The sequence below is a fragment of the Myotis nattereri genome, assembly GCF_964212035.1.
Source record: "Myotis nattereri genome assembly, chromosome: 15".
Taxonomy (NCBI): Eukaryota; Metazoa; Chordata; class Mammalia; order Chiroptera; family Vespertilionidae; genus Myotis; species Myotis nattereri.
The window spans coordinates 38514462-38532748 of record NC_138090.1 but is presented as its reverse complement, the minus strand read 5'-3'; the positions used below and the strand labels follow the sequence as shown (position 1 = coordinate 38532748).

At 49.0% G+C, this 18287-nt stretch overlaps 1 protein-coding gene across 1 annotated transcript in view; it reads right to left on the bottom strand.

The window, feature by feature from the left end:
- Positions 1-18287, bottom strand: part of SIPA1L3 (signal induced proliferation associated 1 like 3) — a gene marked incomplete at its 5' end in the record, with an annotated part of 148841 nt that overhangs the window by 37902 nt on the left and 92652 nt on the right. The window contains 2 exons of the mRNA XM_081106713.1: positions 3089-3310; positions 15393-15820. Of these exons, the coding sequence (XP_080962839.1) occupies positions 3089-3310; positions 15393-15820 (650 nt within the window). The remainder of the gene's footprint in view (positions 1-3088; positions 3311-15392; positions 15821-18287) is intronic.

Sequence of the window (18287 nt, the reverse complement as noted above, 5' to 3'; positions counted from 1 at the left end):
GCAACAAAGCGGCATGATGTGCCCTGGGACCTTCACCATGGAAGAAAAGCACCATGTGGTCAGCAGGAGGGAGGAACCTGGATGGGGGTTAGGAGGGCTTCTCCGAGTATGGCATGTCTGTGCTGATTGATACCTGAGGGCTGGTGTTATGGGTCTCCCCACAAAAGATATATTGAAGTCCTAAACACAAGGATCACAGAATGTGACCTTATTTATAAATAGAGTCTTTATAGAGGTAATCGAGGTAAAATGAGGTCATTAAGGTGAACCCTAATCCAATATGATTGGTGTCCTTATGAAAAGGGGAAATGTGGACAGAGACATGCACAGGGAGAACAATGTATGAAGATGAAGGCAGAGATTGAGGTGAATCGGCAGAAGCCAAGAAGTCCCGGATTGCCAGCAAACCACCAGAAGCTGAGAGACAGGTGTGGAACAGATTTGCTTCAAGGTCCTCAGAAAGAACCAACCCTGCAGACACCTTGGTCTCAGACTTGTAACCTCCAGAACTGTGGAAAAATAAATTTCTGTTGTTGAGCCACTCTGTGGTATTTGTCTCGGCAGACCTCGCACACCAATGCAGGGGGGTAGGAGTGAGTCAGCTGGGGTTGGAGGCACCTAGCCAGAGGGAACAGCATGCAGGGGAAGGGTGGCCAGAGCAGCTGTCACTGTGGAGAACATAACAGGGCCAGCAGGGCCTGGCCCTCTGGCCACTCTGAAAAGTGGGGGCCTTACAGGATCATACGGGGATGAGGTGAGAATGAGATGCATGGCTCATACTTTCTCTGACAGAGCATCCACAGAGTGCCAGGCAGGTGACAAGTGACCAAGACAGTAGTACCTGCTTTCCTGTGGGGCAATAGGCAATGGAACAGAGAAAAGTGAGAATGATGGCAGGGGCTATGGAAGACTGGGAAGGCCCATCTGAGGAGGGGGCATTAGACTAAGCCTCTCTGGAGCCAGCCAGAAGACCTGGGGGAAGAGTGTCCAGGCATTGGAGAGCCTCTGCAAAGGCCCTGAGGTCAGCACTGTATTTGGCAAGTTTGAGGAGCAGCAAGAGGTCAACGTGGCTGGAGGGCAGTGAGCGAGGGGGAGAGTGAGAGGACATGAAGGCAAGGGGACAAAAGGGAAGATCATGTAGAGTCTGGATGGGAGTTTGGGCAAAACACATGGTGCACTGTTGCCTGGTACAAATTATGTCCTCAGTAAATGTGTGACTTTATCAATAATCCTGGAAAGGGGTAAGCTGCTGGGGACTTTACTCAGGGGAGCGAGGATGTGAACCTAGTTTTCAGAGCGGCCTGGATGGCTGTTAGGTGTGTGAACTGGATTCTCAGTGTGACTGCAGCAGGCTTGCCTGCCCACCACCATCTCCGGGGACCTGGCTTCTGTCTCCTGACACTTGTCCTTATGAGCTCTGTGTTATTCACACATTTGAATGGCTCCTTCCAGGTTAAGAAGGACAACCTTACAAACAGAATGGAGGAAGACAGGTCTGCTCCCACACAAAAGAAGAGGAGCCTTGGCCCAGGTTCCCAGACTCCGAGCCAAGCTCCCTCCCTCACCAGCTGCGTGAGTCTGGGAATGAACAATAGGTCTACCTCATGGAAATCCTGTGAGATTCTCTGAATTAATCGACACACATTAGCTTAGAACCAAGACTGTCGTACAGTGAGGACTTCATAAATGTTAGACATCATTTCCACCTACCTTAAAAAAACAAAAACCCTTTCTTAACTGCATACTCCTCTCCTTACAAACTTCATACACAGCTGCCTCCAATTCTGCTCCACCCTTCTCTCCTGCACCCTCCAATCACCTCCATGAGGCTCACTCCTACACAAGCATCAGATTCATCCATCTGACAGCTTCCGGTACATCACTCTTGGGCTCCCCAAACCCCACACTTGCCTGGGCTCCTCCTTAGGCCCAGTCTTACACTGGGCCTGGTCTTACACCTTCCCTCTTCTCTACCCACATCTGGTCCTGGGTGAGCTCCTCCACCTTATGATGATGACATCCACATTTCTCTCTCCAGCCTGACCTCTTCCCTGAGCTCCAGACTCCTCCCCCGACTGCCTCCTCGATGTCTTCTGCACATTGCAAATGTAACCCATCCACGACTGAGCTCCGGAGCTCCACCCAAGCCTGCTCCTTGCTCAGTCCCATCTTAGTTCAAGGCTACAAGAGCTGTTATCATCTCTACCTTGCCTTCTTTCACACCACAGTCAACCTGCCAACAACTCTGTCTATTCCTACTACAGAGAATCTATTCTGAAGCAGCCCTTATCCTCCTGGGCCTCCACCCTGTTCCAGCCTCCTTGTCTCCTGCCTGGACTGTCACAGAAGCTCCTCACAGGCTCTGCCCCACCTGCAGAGGTAGCGGCCCCAAGGCCACTCAATTTAGATGTTCCTCCTCTGCTCCACACCCTTCCGTGGTGCCACCTCACTTATAGCAGATGCCAAGACAGGTCACAAGACCCTCAGTGACCTGTGCGCATCGTCTCTCTGATCTCACGTGTTCATGCTGTTGCAGCCACTGGCCTTCCTCCTACAGACCAAGCATGGGTCTCTGCAGTTACTATTCCTTCTGCCTGGAATGTTCCTCATCCAGACACTATACAGTGCTAGCCGCTGACTGACCTACTATGTGCTTTTCTTTAAAAAAAAAAAATTTTATTGATTTCAGAGCGAAAGGGAGAGGGAAAGAGAGATAGAAATATCAATGATCATAATCATTGATTAGCTGCCTCCTGCATGCCCCCCAATGGGGATCAAGCCCACAACTTGGGCATGTGCCCTGACAGGGAATCGAACCGCGATCTGGTTCATAGGTCGATGCTCAACCACTGAGCCATGCCAGTTGGGCACTGTGTGCTTTTCTTAGTTACCCTATTTATTCTCTGTCTCCCCAACCAAAATGTCAGCTCTCTGAGGGCAGGGACCCCAGTGCACCTGTTCACAGCTGTACTCCCAGTGTATGGATTGGCAGTGTCCTGATGATCAGTGACTGAGGTGTCACTGTCTTCCAGGCCCCAAGACTCAGCCTTTGATCCTGCATTGCCTTAGTGGGTGACCAGACACTTACTTCTTTGGGTCAGTAAAGGGGAGTGGCCGTGGCGGGGGCTCATCTGTTCTCTTCCACCCTGTTGGGTGTTTATTCCCCACAGGCTGCTTGGAGAAGAAGGACTTGGGGACGGAGGCAGAGAGCTGGAAGGAGCTGGACTGGGCCAGCTGTGAAGGTTGAGGAGTCTCTGCACTGGTAGTTTTGTAAACTTGAGCAGGGTACCCAGCCCTTGAGTTCATGTCACTGCAAAGTAAAAATGAAAGAATTAAGAGATGAAATTTATCCCATATCACAAAACAGATCTGTTTAAATGTACTCTTGGGAAATAAAAATGTTCATTAAACCAAGAGACACATAAATACATTGCTGCTTCAGAAAATTCTAATGGTACAGCTGCTGCACAGCACTCAATCCCACCAGGAATGCCCTTCTAACACATTTAGTTCCTCTATGGGAATCTAAAAACATAGCCCTCTATGGGTGGATGACCCCCTGTGAGATTCCCCTCCTCCTAGGCACAATCTACACATCTGAAGGTGGTGATCCTGACTGCCTGTCTATAGGCAACCAAAGCTCACAGTTTGCTCTATGGCCTTAACCTTTTCCTATGCATTAAAATATACACAATCAGAAATAGGGGGTACGGGAGTGAGGATTATGTTGTTATATAACTGAGATCATGTTAATATATTGTACGGTAACTTGTGGGGTTTTTTTTAAAGTAGACTGATTTATCTTTTTAAAAAATATATATATTATTGATTTTTTACAGAGAGGAAGAGAGAGGGATAGAGAGTTAGAAACATTGATGAGAGAGAAACATCGATGAGCTGCCTCCTGCACACCCCCTACTGGGAATGTGCCTGCAACCAAGGTACATGCCTTTGACTGGAATTGAACCTGGGACCCTTCAGTCTGCAGGCTGACGCTCTATCCACTGAGCCAAACCGGTTAGGGCAACTTGTGGGGTTTTTAATTTAAAATATATATGTGATGTAGCTCTTCATTACTTTTAAAGGCATCTACTATATATCAGAAACTATTCCAGCTGACCTAATCCAAACCATAGCTCAATATCACAAATGCTGAATACCTGTGGAATTAATGCTACAACAAACCTCATGCTGTTGACTAGGACCCAATTCTTGGGGAGCCAACCACTTATACCACGGAGGCAATTGACTTCTTAATGGAAGTTCAATTCCATCTTATATAATAAAGAGCTAATATGCAAATGGTCCATCATGCTCTCATGCCATCACAGCTCAGACACTCAATACTGGGGAGAGAGAATGGGGACCAGCCAGGCACAAATGAGCTCATGAGAGAGGAATGGGGACCAGCTAGGCTGTGGCCCAGGAGAGGGACAAGCTGCCCACCCTGCGGTCCTGGGCACCAGTGGCTGTGACTGCGCCTGCGGCCAGGGAGAGGAACAAGCCGCATGCTCTGTGGTCCTGGGCGCCAGCGCTTGCAGCCCAGGAGAGGGACAAGCCACCCACCCCGCAGTCCCAGGTGCCAGCACCTGCAGCCCGGGAGAGGGACAAACCGCCCGCCCTGCGGTTCCAGGTGCCTGCGGCTGTGGCCCAGGTGAAGCCGCCTGTCCACAGTCCTCTGCGGCTGTGGCCAGCTCGGGTGAAGCCAGTGTGGGTTCTGGGTGCCTGCAGCTGGCCAGAGGGAGGGAAGCCTGGGTCACGGGTGCCTGTGACCGGACAGAGGGAGGGAAGCCTGGGTCCTGGGTGTGGGGCAAGGCAGAGGCGGCTAGGGGTGATCAGGCCAGAAGGGGAGCAGTTAGGAGCAATCAGGCCGGAAGGAGAGCAGTTAAGGGCGATCAGGCAGGTAGGCAGAGGGGTTAGGGGCAATCAGGCAGGCAGGCAGCTGAGCAGTTAGGAGCCAGTGGTCCCAGATTGCTAGAGGCAGTTGGACATCCCCCAAGGGGTCCCAGATTGGAGAGGGTGCAGGCTGGGCTAAGGGAGCTCCCCCTCCCTATGCATGAATTTCATGCACCAGGCCTCTAGTTTCAAATAAGAGGTATTTAATGAGAAAATTAATGCCTTTGGAGTATAAGTCAATAATCTTTTCTTCCCTGGTCAGTTTGGCTTAGTGGTTAGAACATCAGCCTGTAGACTGAAGAGTCATGGGATTGATTTCTGGTCAAAGGATGTACTTTGTTTGCAGGTTTGATCCCTGACCCCAACTGGAGCAAGTGTTGATTGTGTCTCTCTCACATCGATGTGTGTGTTTGTCCTCTCTCTCTCTCTCTCTCTCTCTCTCTCTCTCTCTCTCTCTCTCTCTCTCTATCTCCTTTCCACTCTCTCTCTAAGGATCAATGGAGAAAATATCCATGGGTGAGAATTAAAAAAAAAAAATCCTTTCTGAAGGTCAATTTAGCAATATTAGAGGGGTGGGACTTCTGACTATGACCTAGTGAGGAGATTGGCAAATCTTGGATCCCAAAAGCATAAAACAACCATTTGACAAAAACAACCATTTCAGCACTCTGTAAATTAACTAATGGCATATAACAAACCAAGATTCATTTATGCTTAAAAAACTGCTGAACTTCAGGTAAGAAGAGAGACATCTGAGGCATCCTGGCGTAGGGTTCCTCACATCCCCCTGCCCAGCTCAATGAACAAGGAAGTTTGGCCACAGTGGAACGTTTGGGATAGTAAAAGCATACCAACATATGTGCAATCAGAATTTCAGAAGAGAGAATGGGGTAGAAGAAAGGCTTGAAGAAATAACAGCTAAAAACTCCCCAGATTTGATGAAAAACATTCATCTACACATAAAAGAAGCTCAACAAACCCCAAGCATGATAAATACAAAGACATTCACCCCCGACTCCCCCAAGAAAACCAGCTGAAGGTCAAACACTAAGATAAAAATCTTGAAAGCATAAATAGAAAAAGGATTTGTCACACACAGAGTAGCAATATAACCAACTGATGACTTCTCATTGAAACAATGGAATGGAATGATATTTTCTTTCTTTTTTAAAAAATATATTTTATTGATTTTTTACAGAGAGGAAGGGAGAGAGATAGAGAGTTAGAAACATCAATGAGAGAGAGACATCGATCAGCTGCCTCCTGCACATCTCCAACCGGGGATGTGCCCACAACCAAGGTACATGCCCTTGACTGGAATCGAACCTGGGACCCCTCAATCCGCAGGCCAACGCTCTATCCACTGAGCCAAACCAGTTATGGCTGGAATGATATTTTCAAAACACTGAAGAAAATCTGTCAATCAAGTATTCTATATCCAGCAAAACTACCCTTCATAAATGAAGGCAAAATATTTTCCCAGATAAAGACTGAGAAAATGCATTGCTAGCACATCTGCCTAAAAAATAATAAAAGAGGTCATCAGACTGAAAGGAAATGACTGTAAGTGGTGATCTGAAGCCATATAGAGGAATGAAGGGTCCAAGATGGTAAATTTATGGGTTAGAATTTATTTCTTACCCAACTTCTTTAAAGACAAAAGTTACATAAAGCAATAGTAATATTAATATATTGTTGGGTTTATAACATACATGAGAAAATAGTACAAAGGAGGGAAGAGAATGAAGCTATAGTGGAGAAAAGATTCCATGGTATATTGGAATTATTAGTATTAATCTAAATTATCCTGATAAGATGCATATTTTAATAACTAAAAAATAGCCCAAAATCAAGAGGACTCTAAACAGTACATTAAAATACATTTATTTAACACAAAAGGCAGTAGAGAAACAACAGAGGAGCAATAAAGACAGACATATAGAAAACCAAAAGCGAAACAGAAAATGTAAACCCATTCATTAGCAATAATTTCATTAAATGTAAATGCTTAAACACCCCAATTAAAAGAAAGAGACTGTCAGACTGGATTTAAAAAAGAAAGCAAACTTTCAACAATAAAGATTTTTTAAAAAACAAGCTCCAATTATTTATATTTTCTGCAATTTAGCAGCAGCTATTGAAAGGGCCTAGGTTGTGCATCTGTGGGGGATGTCCAGGGAGGCATGGAATATATAACACAGGGAATGGACTCTGTATTATAGTGGGCAGAAGGGCTCCCCCAAGGAGGCAATGGTGTCTGAGCTGAAAAGTGAAGGATGAGTAGCATCAATCTAACACACGAACTCCCAGAAATCCATGCCACAGAAAAGCCTGCACAAGATGGTCACTATGGTGCTGTGTGTAACCAGGAAAAGTTGGACATGACCTGAATGTCTTTTCATAGAGGATTAAAAAGATCATTCCAACCGTACCCAAATGATCCAAAACGATGCAGCCAGTGCAAAGAATAAGGTAGATTTCTGTTTGTGGATGAGAACAGATGTCTGTAAGTGGAAACAAGGCATGGTGCAAAGCATGGCTCTACTCTTTCTTTTTTAAATGTACATATATTGTTATGATTATGTAACATTTTTTGTTTTGTTTTTATAAAAAGGAATGTGCATATTTTTCCCAACTGTGGATCATAAAAGCAACTTATTGGGTCCTGACCATTATTAAGAGGGAAAAAATAGGCTAGTATAAAAACCAACAGTGACCATCATGTGAGGTAAGGGTAAATAAATGGTTTTGTGGAACTTCATTAGGGATGTCCATGGTGGCTTATAATGTAAAGTGCCTTTCCTGTTTAAGGGAGTGGTCAAAAATGTTTGAAAAAACTGGGCCGATACAAGTTTGGAGAAAAATCTCTGGGGAAGCTTACACTAACATTACTATATCACTGGACAGAGTAATGATAGGGAACATGTACAGAATAACAGTCAAATGAAACTATATAAATGGCACACAGGGCAAAAGAAAGCACCATCTGATACCCCAGTCTCCCTCATCAAGGCAACCTTGGTCCACCCTTTACTTTTTCAACAGAGCACCTATGCATACACAAGCACACGTGAGTGAGGGAGTGTGTATCCTCCCAACGTCCTTTGTAAAATAACAGGCAGCACATAGTAAGCTTGTTCTGCACTTGGCTTTGACCTTAATAATATGTTCTGGAGCTCGCTCCATGTCAGTCTACACAGGGCCCTCTCTCTTCAATGGCTGCAGAGGGGCCACTCTGGGATTATATCATAAATTATATTACCCTCATTTTACTTTCTACATCACATATTTTCTCTACCTGTTATCAGTAATGTTAACTTCTGTGAGCTAAAAAACATGAGATGATTAAAGAAGGGAAAAGGGTGAACACACTTTGTCTTTGTGTTTGCTAGCTAGCTCCATCTACTGCGTCTTTAAAAAAATTTTTTAAACTGATTTTTAGAGAGAGAGGGGGTTAGGGAGAAAGAGACAAGCATCAATGTGAGAGCATAACATTGATCAGCTGCCTCCTGGGCACCCCCTACCGAAGGACTGAGTCAGCAACCCGGCGTGTGCCTTGACCAGGAATCAAACTGGCAACCTTTCAGTGCACAGGATGCTGCCCAACCGAGACACACTGGCCAGGGCTATCACTGACTCTTTTGATATGGGTTTGCTCCCCTTCAGGCCCCGTGGCAGACACTAAGCGTGCCATCCTAATGCCTCCTCACCCTATATAGATGAAGGCTGATTTTACTCATTCTTTGCTTGAGGAAGGTGACCTAATACCCAATCCAGGGAAGAAATCCTGATTGGTTGACAACACTTGTCTGAAATGGGTGTGGGGTGGGCCTGTGATCCACTTCTGGCCAGTGAGATGTTGGGAGAGTGTGTGCATGTGTGTTGTCCGCTGGGCAATTTCTGGGGAAGATCTCTTCATTAAAAAACAAACACACAGCCTTGGCCAGTGTGGCTCAGTTGATTGAGCACTGTCCTGTGCATGGAGAGGTTGCTGGTTCAGGCTCAATTCCTGGTAGGGAGCGTGCAGGATGCCAATTGATGTTGCACTCTCACATTAATATTTCTCTCTCTCTCCCCTCTTCCTTCCTGTCTCTCTAAAAATCAATAAACTGCCCATCCAGTGTGGACCTATGAATGAGGAGATCACAGTTCGAGGCACATGTTTGGGTTGCAGGTTCAATCCCCAGTAGGGGGTGTGCAGGAGGCAGCCAAATCAGTAATTCTCTCATCATTGATGTTTCTATCTCTCCCTCTCCTTTCCTCTCTGAAATTAAACACCCCCCCCCCAACCCAAACACACCAATAAACTATAAAAAACCAAAACAAAAACAAAAAACTTGCAGAAAACAACACTTCCTCTTCCACTGGACACTGATTCTCTGGTGGAATGGCAGCCACTCTGAGACTGTGAGGGGAGCTGGCCTGTAGTCTGATGGAGGCAGAACAAAAACAGGGAAAGAGCATGGGTCCCTGGGTGAAGAACTTACCCAGTCCCGGGGGCCTCCATAACTTGGGATTTCATGTTCTATGAGCTAAGCGTCTTCCTTCAATTGAGCTGGGATTTTCTGTTACTTGTAGACAAAGATATTCCCATGACTGTGTCCTTCTTCACCCTTGACAAGGCTCAGGACTAGATGGTGCCTCAGGGATGGCATGGTCTCAACCAAAAACTATTCTCCTGAACATGCTGTGCATCTCAGTTCAGCCCCTTGAGGTGGGCACCCTTTCCCACACACCAATGGACATGAGCAGTGCCAGGTGCCCAGTGCAGGGTGGAGTTCCTCACCTGCCTAGCAATCCAGAGTAAACATACTTTCTTTCAGAAGCACCAGTGTGGACAGGTGTCCTCCCTGGGCCTTAGCTTTTACCAGTGGCAGCACCAAGCAGTGGATGAGAACATGAGCCGTGCTGCTCACCTGACCCAGGTTCCGATCCCAGCTCCAACTGACACACCCCAACCTTTGCTCGAGTTCCTTCCCTTCCTCTGTGAGGCTCAGTTTCCTCTTCTGAGAAATGAGACAACAACGCATCTGCCTCATGAACTCATATGTGCAAAGTACTTGCATGGTCTGAGGAAACAGGGATGCGCTCCCCGAGTTGCAGTTATTATAAAGGGACGTCATGGGTCCAGAGACTAAAAGTATGGGCTCTGGACTTGGCACTCTCACCCCACCTTTACCCACAGAGGCTAAGTTATATCTCAAGGAAGCACTGAAGATTTTGTTGGAGTAAAAGGTTTTGTGGCTTACAAAAATGGTTGAAAACCACAGGCTAGAATTCAGCCGTGGGCAAACTACGGCCCGCGGGCCGGTTCCAGCCCGTTTGAAATGAATAAAACAAAACAAAAAAAGAGACCGTACCCTTTTATGTAATGATGTTTACTTTGAATTTATATTAGTTCACACAAACACCCCATCCATGCTTTTGTTCCGGCCCTCCGGTCCAGTTTAAGAACCCATTGTGGCCCTCGAGTCAAAAAGTTTGCCCACCCCTGGGCTAGATGGAGCAATCACACAGCTGTTTGGATATGTGCAATGCTCTGGTCTTGATGGGTGGCCTAGGGTGGGTGACAAGCACAAAGGGCACTGTGCTCCTGCCTTCAGGAGGAAGAGCAGTGGTGGAGCAGGAGACAGTGACAGTGCTGATCCCGCCAAGTGTGAACACGCCAGGCCCTGCTCTGAGCATCTTACAGCTGTCATTTCATTTAGTTAGCTCAGCAACCCCAAGAGGCAGGAACTACCACCATCCCCATGTTTCAGATGGGAAAAGTGAAGCTCAGAGAGATTAAATAATTTCCCAAATGACGTAGCTGGGAGGGAATGGAGCCAGGGTGCAAACCCAGATAGTTTGGCCCAAGAGAAAGAACCTGATTTTAACCACCAGCCTGTACTTTCAATGACAACAGAAGTCACAATCAATATGTAGTGAGTGATCAGAAAAATCTAGCAGCAGCTGATATTTTTGGACCCAGATATATCTCAGGCCCTGTGCTAGGTGCTTTATTATTTTTTAAAAATATATTTTATTGATTTTTTTACAGAGAGGAAGAGAGAGAGAGAGAGAGAGAGAGAGAGAGAGAGAGAGAGAATTAGAAACACTGGTGAGACAGAAACATCGATCAGCTGCCTCCTGCACACCTGCTACTGGGGATGTGCCTGCAACCAAGGTATATGCCCTTGACCGGAATCGAACCTGGGACCCTTCAGTCTGCAGGCCAAAACTCTGTCCACTGAGCCAAACCAGTTAAGGCTGTGCTAGGTACTTTAATGCATAATGTCGGTTCATCCACATAGCCTTAGACCACAGAGCCTTTCATTACCCCCATTTACAGATAAGGAAATGGAGCCTCAGAGAAACCGATGGAGATCACATGGCCGGTTAGTGGTAGAGCTGTGATCTGGACATAGTTAGAGCCTGGGAAATAACACTGCTCACCCAGATACCCTTAGGTGGGACCCTGATGCTTGACCTTAACTGCAGGACCAATCTCACCCTCTCTCCCTGGTGTGTGCCATGGCCCAAGAGTTAGTCAGCCCCTGCATGTGGCTGGAATAACGCTCCAGTGTAGTAGCCATGAGTGGCCGTATTCCACCCTGTGGCCTGGGAGCAGAAGTGGCAGGTCTTCAGAGAGTGGAAGCAGAGAGGCTATGGGGTCAAAGTCTATGAGGACCCAACCAGCGCTGGCCACCTCCACCAACCACTGCCCGCTCACCATCACAGCGGCCTCCTCCTGCCCACCCCCCAAATACAGCTGGAGGAGTCTGGGAATATCCGAGTGAGATCACAGCCCTCCACACGCTACCTGTAATGGCCCTCTGCCTTCCATCCTCCCTCCTACTCACTCTGCTCCAGTTGCATGGAACCTGTTCCCATACATGCCAGAAACATTTTACTGCAGGGCCTTTGCACTGCTCTCTCCCCCAAGATCTCTTCATGGTCCCACCTTCCCTGCGTTAGCCTGGGTTCCTCTTCCCAAGCTGACTGTGACTCTTGGAGGAGGTCTTTGGCATGTGTGACCCCAGTCTCCTGGCTAACACAGGTAGGGTGGGCCCCAATGGATCCTAAGGCCCTCACATTACCTTTCGGGGCTCTGCCCCCAGAAGGGTATCTGACGATTTCTGCAGCACAGCCCTGGGACGGGAAGCCACGTGCTTCCTGCCTGCCTGGGAACGCCCAGGTGTCAGCTCTACACGAAGCCGTAGCCTCTGATCGCTCCTGAACAGCTCTGACAAATTGCCCTGGAAACCCAGGAAGGTTTGGAGTGTGTGCTGCCTCAGGAGAGGGCAGGGGTCCAGGTGGCTTCTCGCCTGGGATCACACAGCCCACTGTGGTGCCCACAGTAGGTGCTGGCGCCTGGCAGTGTGCCTGGAAGCCAGGCTCCCATGACGAATGTCTGGGGGAGAGTCTGTGCACTGAAATCATCAGTGGGCACAAGCTGCTACAGGCTGCAGGGCCCTCCCCAGCATGGCTGGAGTGTAAGAGGGCATCCGTCTTTGTGGGGGTTCCCTGTTTGAGCATGACAAGGCCCATCCCTCAAATTTTGCCTGCAAACTCATTCCTACTACCCCCAAAATAATTTGCCCTAGAGTAGCCCCGAGTGTTCTCCTCCCCAGACCTTATTGCCATCTGGCATGTTATTATTACATGGTGGCTCAGTTGTCTGCCTCACTTTCACCAGGAGAATATCAGCTCCATAAGGAATTTGACTTAGTTTGACTGTGTTCCCTGCTGTATCGCCATTTTGGGAATACTGCCTGGCACAAAGTGGGTGCTTTAATGGTCAAGCCTGCCCAGTCCTGCTCTTCTCTTCTCTCAAGAATCTCAAGCTCCCAGTCTGCAGCAGCATTTGGCCCTGACTCTTACATAGCTTGCTGGCACTGTCCTGGACCCTTTCTGTCTCCCTCCTTATGTCCTAGCAGTAGTACCACTTGTCTTGTCTTCTGATCCAGGCCTTCTTCCTTCTCATTCACATTCAGCCTCAGCCCCAGCATAGCACTTCAAAACATAGATTTCAAAACATGAATCTGTCTGCACTACCCTTTCTGCTGAAAACTTCCCTTGCTGCCCACAGCTCTTAGGATCAAATCCAAACTCCTTAATGTGGCTGAAAGGGCCTTGCATGGTCTGCCCCCTGCTGACCTCCCCAAACTCAGTTGCCCCCTCAATTTCTACCCTTGAGCCTGGGGGGCCTGTTCAGCGACCTGAAGGTACCCATCCTCTTTTTACCTCAGGATCTTTGAACATGCTACTTGCACAGGGACACCCTTTCCACACCCAATCTTTCCTTTCTCTTTTCAAAAATAACTGCCAAGACAAGGCAGAGGGAGGGCTTGAACACTGGTGGGCTGATTCTGGAGCCCACACTCTTACCTACTGTAAAGATGTTTCTTTAAATCAACTCATTTAATTTTCCTGAACTTGTCCAAGGCAATATCTATAAAATCAGAGAATGAGTGGCAACACTTTCTTTAATACTACCCATTAAAGCAAACATACATCCATTTCAAATACGTTTTCCTCCTGTACCACCCAAATCACCTAGAGCATTTTGGGAAATGCTGTTCCACATTAGAGCCTGGTTGCCTAGGAGAAAACTTCCGGAAGCAGCTTTAATGACTAGATAAGAATGATGTGCAATTAGCATCAATTGTCTGAATGCAAATTAAAGCTTGTAACCTTAGGGCCCTCTTTCCTAGCAGGCTCCCCTCCCATGTTATTGTCCTCATTTCTAGGTTCAGTAAATCCTCTCAGACAAGGGTAATTTTATACCCACCTCCTGCCTCAGCCATAGTCTACTCCCCAGCGCTGCTACCGTTATGTCAAAGATTTTGCAACCCTATAGTTACTCAGGTCACTATCATAGGCCTGTGTCCAGCACAGGGGCTACTGCAGCGGAGACCTGGGACATTTGTCTGACATTTGACATTTGTCTCAGCGATGATCTGATTCTCATCTGTCTGTCTCACTGGTGGTGGGCTGAGGTGTCTGGGACATAACAAATCCCTAAGAAGTATTTGTGAGCGAAGTGAATGGATGAATGAATGAATGAATGAATGAATGAAGGAGCTGTGAGTTCCAATGAAAGACTATCTGTTTAGGGAGGCAGCCTGAGATGGAGACCAGGGACCGAGCTGGGACACTTCTCTCTCCCCACCTTCCCCCTTCTCCTGGGCCCCTTGACTCAGGATCTGTGCACTGAGGCAAGGGGAAGCACGGACTTACAGGTACTCTGAAATCCAAATTTGCCACACAACCACTGTGAAATCATGACATCACTTCAGGAGGTATCAAGCAGCATTCTAACATTTTAAAAAGACGAGACTACAACTAAGTGCTAAGTATTGTTTGGGAAATTTTTGCTTCACCTTTTTTTAAGGAGTGCTCAGAGAAGGGAAGGGAAGGGAGGCTGTGAGGCTGTGGCTTAAGGAGTTCTTAAGGGGTTCACCTTAGGGTCAGGCAGCACAATAATCTTTGTCTGGAGTCATAGACCTCTGAAGGGGCCCATGGACCAGGCTGAACCCCGTGGCTGCAAAAGAACTTTTCATCCTCTGCATTTTTCTGGGAGATGGTTCACTGCTTTTGTCAGATTCTCAAAGTGTGTGGTTTGGATTCCAGGTTGTTGGTTCTCCAGTGCCTGTTCTTTCTCATTCCCCTGCCAGTCTCTCTACCAGTGGTTCTCAAAGTGTAGTCCCAGGATCTACTGGGAACTTTAAAAAAATGCATATTCTTTGGCCCTTTTGACCTACTGAGTGGGACCCAGCTTCTGTGTTGACAGCCCTCCAGGGGATTATCTGGGGACCACTGCCTGTTACTGTGTCGGCTGAAAGGCTATAGACTTCATTGTCTCTGGGATGGTCATGTGACACTGCTTGCTGAAGAAGGTTTTGGGAAAGCTTTTGTTTTCTCCATATAAAATGAGCTCTATAGATGCTGCAATCTTTCCTCTGCTCTCTGCCTCCACGTTCCCCAGGGGCTCCACAGCTACCCAGAGACCAGGAAGTGGCAGCCTGTGTGGTAAGGATGGGGGAGCAGGAAGACACAGGGTACAGTCTGAGGCTCTCCCTGAGCTGCTGCATCAGCCAGGCTCTGTCCTCTTGGACTTTCCTTCAGGGTGCTCTTAAACCTCTATTTGTTTAAGCTGGCGTGGGTCAGGTTTCCCATAACCTCCAGCCAAACACACTCCTAACAGATGCATTCTGTGACCCCAGAAAGCATAAAAACCATGGGTCTCAGCAGAGGAAGAAAGAGACAGAGGACATCAGGGACAGATGAGACAACCAGCCAGGAGTTTCTCTCCCTCTATTGTGTCTTTGAAGGCTGATGGATGGGTAGCAGGGGGTGCTCCATGAGCCTCCTAACTCTGTAAGCAAACTCTTGTACAAGCTCATATATTTGTGAGCATGTTTCTGAGGCTGGGACCCTGCCATCAAGCCTGTGGGGGAAGTAGAAAAGGGTCAGGATCCCCTGAAGGGCCCGGGCGAGGAGCAGCGCCTTACCTGGTCTGCCTTGGTGGGTTGCGATTGCCCCCGGTCAGGCCTGTAGGGGTGCTGGAGCCTGAGTTGTACAGCTTCGGTCGGTAGGCCTGGCTCTGGGCAGCAATCACAGGAGCAGGGGAGACCTCCCTTCGCCTTTCTGCATGATGGGAATGGCCAGTGGACTCACGCCCACCCCCGCAAAGGCCAATACTTCCTGATGACTTGTGTGGCTTGGCTGGCCGAGGTGCCTTGGCCAGTGACATGCAGCTGGGGCTGGAGGTGTAGAGGGTGGTGTCAATGCCGCTGTCACTGGAGCCGCCCTTGGAGAGGGGGTCTTGCTCTGGCTCCAGAGGGTCCAGGGGGTCAAACCAGCGGTCATCACTGTGGCTGCTGGAGGCGTTGCTGGACAGGGTATTGCTGCTGGAATGACTGGAGTACTGAGGCTCTCCCTGGAGGCAAGAGAAGTGTCATCTCTAGATTCCAGTTTGGGGCAAACCTTCCCTCCCTGGGTCCTACTCCCCTGAGTGTGACCCCTGGAGCCAGACAACTTCCAACTCTGGCTCCCTTACTTACTGGCCATGTGACTTTGGGCAAGTACCTCAGTTTCCACATGTGTAAAATGGGGTTGATACTAACTACTTCATGGGTCGCTTGGAGGGATGACATTATGTATGCAACAAGAGCTCACAGTTAAAGCTCAACATGTCTAAAACTCAGCTCCTGGCCTTCCCTCCTGAATCTGCCTCTCCCCCTCTCAATAATGGCACCACCATCCCTTCAGCTGTCCTACTCAAGAGCCTTAGAGTCACCCTGGACCTGCTTTTGACCTCATACCATGCCCACTTCAATAGTAAATCTTGTTGCTAGCATCTTCAAAACTGATTAGAACTCACCACTCCTTCCGCGGCTCCATCCACTACCTCCCACAGTGGCTTCTTCCTAGTCTCCTTGCTCCTGTCTCCTGGCCAACCCTGCCTGTTTGTTCCCTATATGCACCCGCATCAGTTCATGTCCCTTCCCTGTTTAGAACCTTCCTGTGCTTCCATCTCACTCAGGGGAGAAGCAAGAGTCCTCACCAAGGCCCTAAAGTGATCTGGCCCCATGTTCTGGTCTCTAACTTGATCTCCCTCTACCTCTTTCTCACTTTGCACCAGCCACATGGGCCTCCCTGCTGCTCTTTGAGCATGCCAGGCACGCATCCACTTCAGGGCCTTTGTACCTGCTATCCCGCTGCCTGCAATTCTCTTCCCCCAGATGTCTTCATGGATCACCCTCTACTTCACTCAGGGTTTTGGCTTAAAGGTCACCTCTTCAAAGACCGTTTCTAACCACCTCATCCTAAAGCACTTTTTCCCTTAACTGTGCTTTGTTTTCCTTTCCCAGCAAGAATCAGTTCTTGGTGTTACATGCTTTATCTGCGTATCTACTTACTAGGGGCCCGGTGCACGAAATTCGTGCACTGGGTGTGTGTGGGGGGGTGGGGGAGAGTGTCCCTCAGCCCAGCCTGCCCCCTCTCACATACTGGGAGCCCTCAGGCGTTGACCCCCATCACCCTCCGATCGCCTGATCGGCCCCTTGCCCAGGCCTGACGCCTCCACCAGAGGTGTCAGGCTTGGACAGGGGACCCCTATCTCCCCCCATCACTGGCTCTGGCCCCCGCCCAGGCCTGAGGCCTCTGGCCCAGGAATCATGCCTGGGCAGGGGACCCCCATCTCCCTCTGATCGCTTGCTCCACCCCCCGCCCAAGCCTGACGCCTCTGACCCAGGCTTCAGGCCTGGGCAAGGGGACCATCATATCCCCCCAATCCCTGGCTCCGCCCCCCACCCAGGCCTGATGCCTCGGCCAGAGGAGTTGACCCTCATCACCCTCCGATCACCAATCACCGGATCGGCCCCTTGACCAGGCCTGAGGCCTCCGGCAGAGGTGTCAGGCCTGGGCAGGGGACCCCCAGCTCCCCGCGGTTGCAGGCTCCGCCCCTGCCCAGGCCTAACGCCTCTGGCCTAGGCGTCCGGCCCAGGCAGCGGGGACCTGCAGTGGCAGCGGGGGGCGCCGCGATTGTGGGCTTCGCTTTGGGCCCAGGCAAGGGACCCCTAGCTCCTGGGACTGCCAGCTTCGACCGTGCCCAGCTCCCATCGCTGGCTCCACCCCTACTTCCTGCTATCACTGGCCAGGGCGGCAAAGGTGCCTGATTCTCCGATCATGGCTGGGGGGCAGGGCAAAGGCGGCCCTAGGGCCGCCTTTGCCCTGCCCCCCAGCTCTTAGCTCCCCCCTGGGTTTCAGATCACTGTCAGTGGCAGGGGGCTTCTTCCTGCTTTCCCTTTCGCCTCCCTGCATTGTGACTACATATGCAAATTAGCCGCCATCTTGTTGGCAGTTAACTGCCAATCTTAGTTGGCAGTTAATTTGCATATAGCCCTGATTAGCCAATGAAAAAGGTATCGCCGTATGCCAATTACCATTTTTCTCTTTTATTAGTGTAGATTGCTTGTTGCCCCTAACGGCATGTCAGCTTTGTGAGAACAGCGGCTGGTCTGTTTTCTTCATCATTGTGGCCCAATGCCTGGCATGTTGTAAGTGCTCATCAAACACTCACTGAATGAATGGATATGAAAAGACTGCCAAGTGCTCACCAAAACTATCTCCTTCTGGGCACACAGGACTACATTTCCCAGCTTCCTTTGCAGTGAGGTGTGGTCAAGGATAAAGTCCTGGCCACGGCAATATAAGTGACAGTGATTTTTGCTATTTCCATGCTTGGACTACAAAAACTTCCCACATGAACCTCTCTCCCTCCCATCCCCTGCCTTGGAAAGAGGCAGGGCAGGAACCCAGCAGAGGGATCCAAGGCCCTGAGGGACAGTGGGGCCACAAGATGATGTTAGAGACCAGAACATGGGTTCCTGAATCACCATGTG